General features: G+C 54.8%; 1 protein-coding gene across 1 annotated transcript; it reads left to right on the top strand.

The window, feature by feature from the left end:
• Positions 1 to 923: 923 nt before the first annotated feature.
• On the top strand, positions 924 to 1454 carry LOC114635938 (phospholipid phosphatase 2; the record flags this gene model as incomplete). The annotated part of the gene is made up of 2 exons (XM_028784288.1): positions 924 to 1075; positions 1180 to 1454. Coding segments are annotated over 2 exons (427 nt in total), but the record flags the coding sequence as incomplete, so codon positions are not given.
• Positions 1455 to 2180: the final 726 nt, after the last annotated feature.

Here is a 2180-nt window from a genome sequence, read left to right as displayed (position 1 = left end):
ATTGCTCATCTCCTCCTCCTCTCCTCTCCCCCTCCTCTCCCTCCCCCCCCTCACTGATTTCACTCTCTGCATGTTGAGGCTTCCTTAGGTGCCTAGCATTCAGGATCTGAGAGCCATGCCCTCCACACCCAGCTTTCCTACTGCTCACCAGCAAAGGGCACTTTGGGGGGTTTGTCTCTTTGGGGGTGTCTGCCCACTGTCCTGTCCTTGTGACTGGCTCCCACCTCCCAGCTACCCTTTGTTGGAGGCTTCAGACTTCAGCTCTGTCCACAGCTTTCCCGCCGGGCCATTCACTTCCTACAGTGTCTGTGACTCTGGCTTTGGTCCGCTTTCTGCCTCCAGGCCTGGACCCATCTTGTCCAGTGTGTAGCTGGCATTGCCTTAGAACTTGGACTGAAGGTAAAGAAAGCAGAGAGTCAAGGGGCGGCCCTCAGGCTCTGCCCTGGCTGTGAGCAGCACGGTCTCACATTGTGTTGCTGGATGGTCTTACTGCTCAGGCAGTGAGCAATTGCCAGCGTCCCACCCTGAGCACAGCAGGGTCCCTGCTGGGTCTATGCAGAGGGGCAGTTCAGCCAACTGTCACTAAGATGACCATATGGTTCTACAGGAGACAGAAGCCATGAAGAGCAACAGTTACTCCATGGTGGCTCATCAGGAGGGGTGCTGGAGTGAGATCTTGGGGAGTCATGGTGCTTGCAGTGTATGAGCAAAGGCCCTGGTTGCTGGTGAAGTCAGCTCTGGGGAGGCCTGAAGCAAGACCAGGCTATATCTGGGCAGAGCTGCTCAGTAGTTGGGCTCATTCAAAGGCGCCAACAGAGTAGTTTTCAGTGGGGACATGCACAGTGGCCATGCTAGACGTGCAGATGACAAGAGGGCAGGAATGTGCACTGCCGAGAACCATGTGCCTTCCCCGCCTCCCACAGCCTCTCTGCCTTTCGTCACCCTTACCTTGGTGAATGCACCATATAAGCGAGGGTTCTACTGCGGAGATGACTCCATCCGGTACCCATACCGTCCAGACACAATCACCCATGGACTCATGGCTGGGGTCATCATCACAGCTACTGTCGTCCTGGTAAGGCAGAAAAGGGCTTGGGTGGGGGATGGGCCAGCCCCACAGCAGGATGGGCACCGTGGGAGCTGTGTTTGCCTAGTGCTCTGTGACCGTTCCATCGGCAGGTCTCATCAGGGGAGGCCTACCTGGTGTACACAGACCGTCTCTATTCACGCTCTGACTTCAACAACTATGTGGCTGCCATCTACAAGGTGCTGGGAACCTTTCTGTTTGGGGCTGCTGTGAGCCAGTCTCTGACCGACCTGGCCAAGTACATGATTGGCCGTCTTCGACCCAGTTTCTTGGCTGTCTGTGACCCTGACTGGAGCCGAGTCAACTGCTCTGGCTACGTGCAGCTGGAGGTGTGCAGGGGCAGCCCTGCTAATGTCACCGAAGCCAGGTGGGTATTGGCTGCAGCCCAGGCGAGGCTCTGATGGACGGGAAGCCTGGGGCATGGAGGATGGAGATCTGTCCACAGAGGCAGGCAGAGGAGGCAGCCACGGCTCTCCCTCTGCATCTTTGGCAGGGCAGGTATGCAAGTGGGCAGTTCATTTGTCTGGGAGGCCCTCAGGGGTGGGTGATTCCTTCCTGTGCCTTTGTAGCACGTGGGGAATCTGCTGTGGGCAAGTGAGCTCCTGCTTCTTTAAGCTCTGATGATGAGCTTGTTTGCAGTGAGCATTGCTTCTCTTCCTGGTGTCCTGCTCATCTGGGCCCCCACTGTTCATTCTTGGCATGGGCTATGTGCCGTGCACCCTGAGTGCCAGGGTGACCGGTCTGTAACACCATGACCGGCCTAGGATGTCTTCTTGGCTTCTGTCCCTTTCTTTATTCTTCATGTATGTTCTCATCTCTGGACGTTTCAAGTGACTGGTTGCGTGTCCTAAGCTTGGTGCTGTGTCTCCTCATGGATTGCTTTATGTGTTCGTGCTTGTGTGTCTACATATGTTTGCGGTCAGTGGCGTCTTCCTCAATTGCTCTCAAATATATATATACATAATCACTCAGGAGATGGAGGCAGGAGTTTGAGGTCATTCTGGACTACATGGCAAAATGCCGTCTCAAAAATCTAAAAGTGCATTATGGATGGAAAAATGCCAATAGTATTCAAAGAGGAGCTGGAAGCCCT

Source organism: Grammomys surdaster, unplaced genomic scaffold (assembly GCF_004785775.1).
Source record: "Grammomys surdaster isolate TR1022 unplaced genomic scaffold, NIH_TR_1.0 120069, whole genome shotgun sequence".
Classification (NCBI taxonomy): domain Eukaryota; kingdom Metazoa; phylum Chordata; class Mammalia; order Rodentia; family Muridae; genus Grammomys; species Grammomys surdaster.
This window is presented reverse-complemented; position numbering and strand designations above follow the sequence as displayed.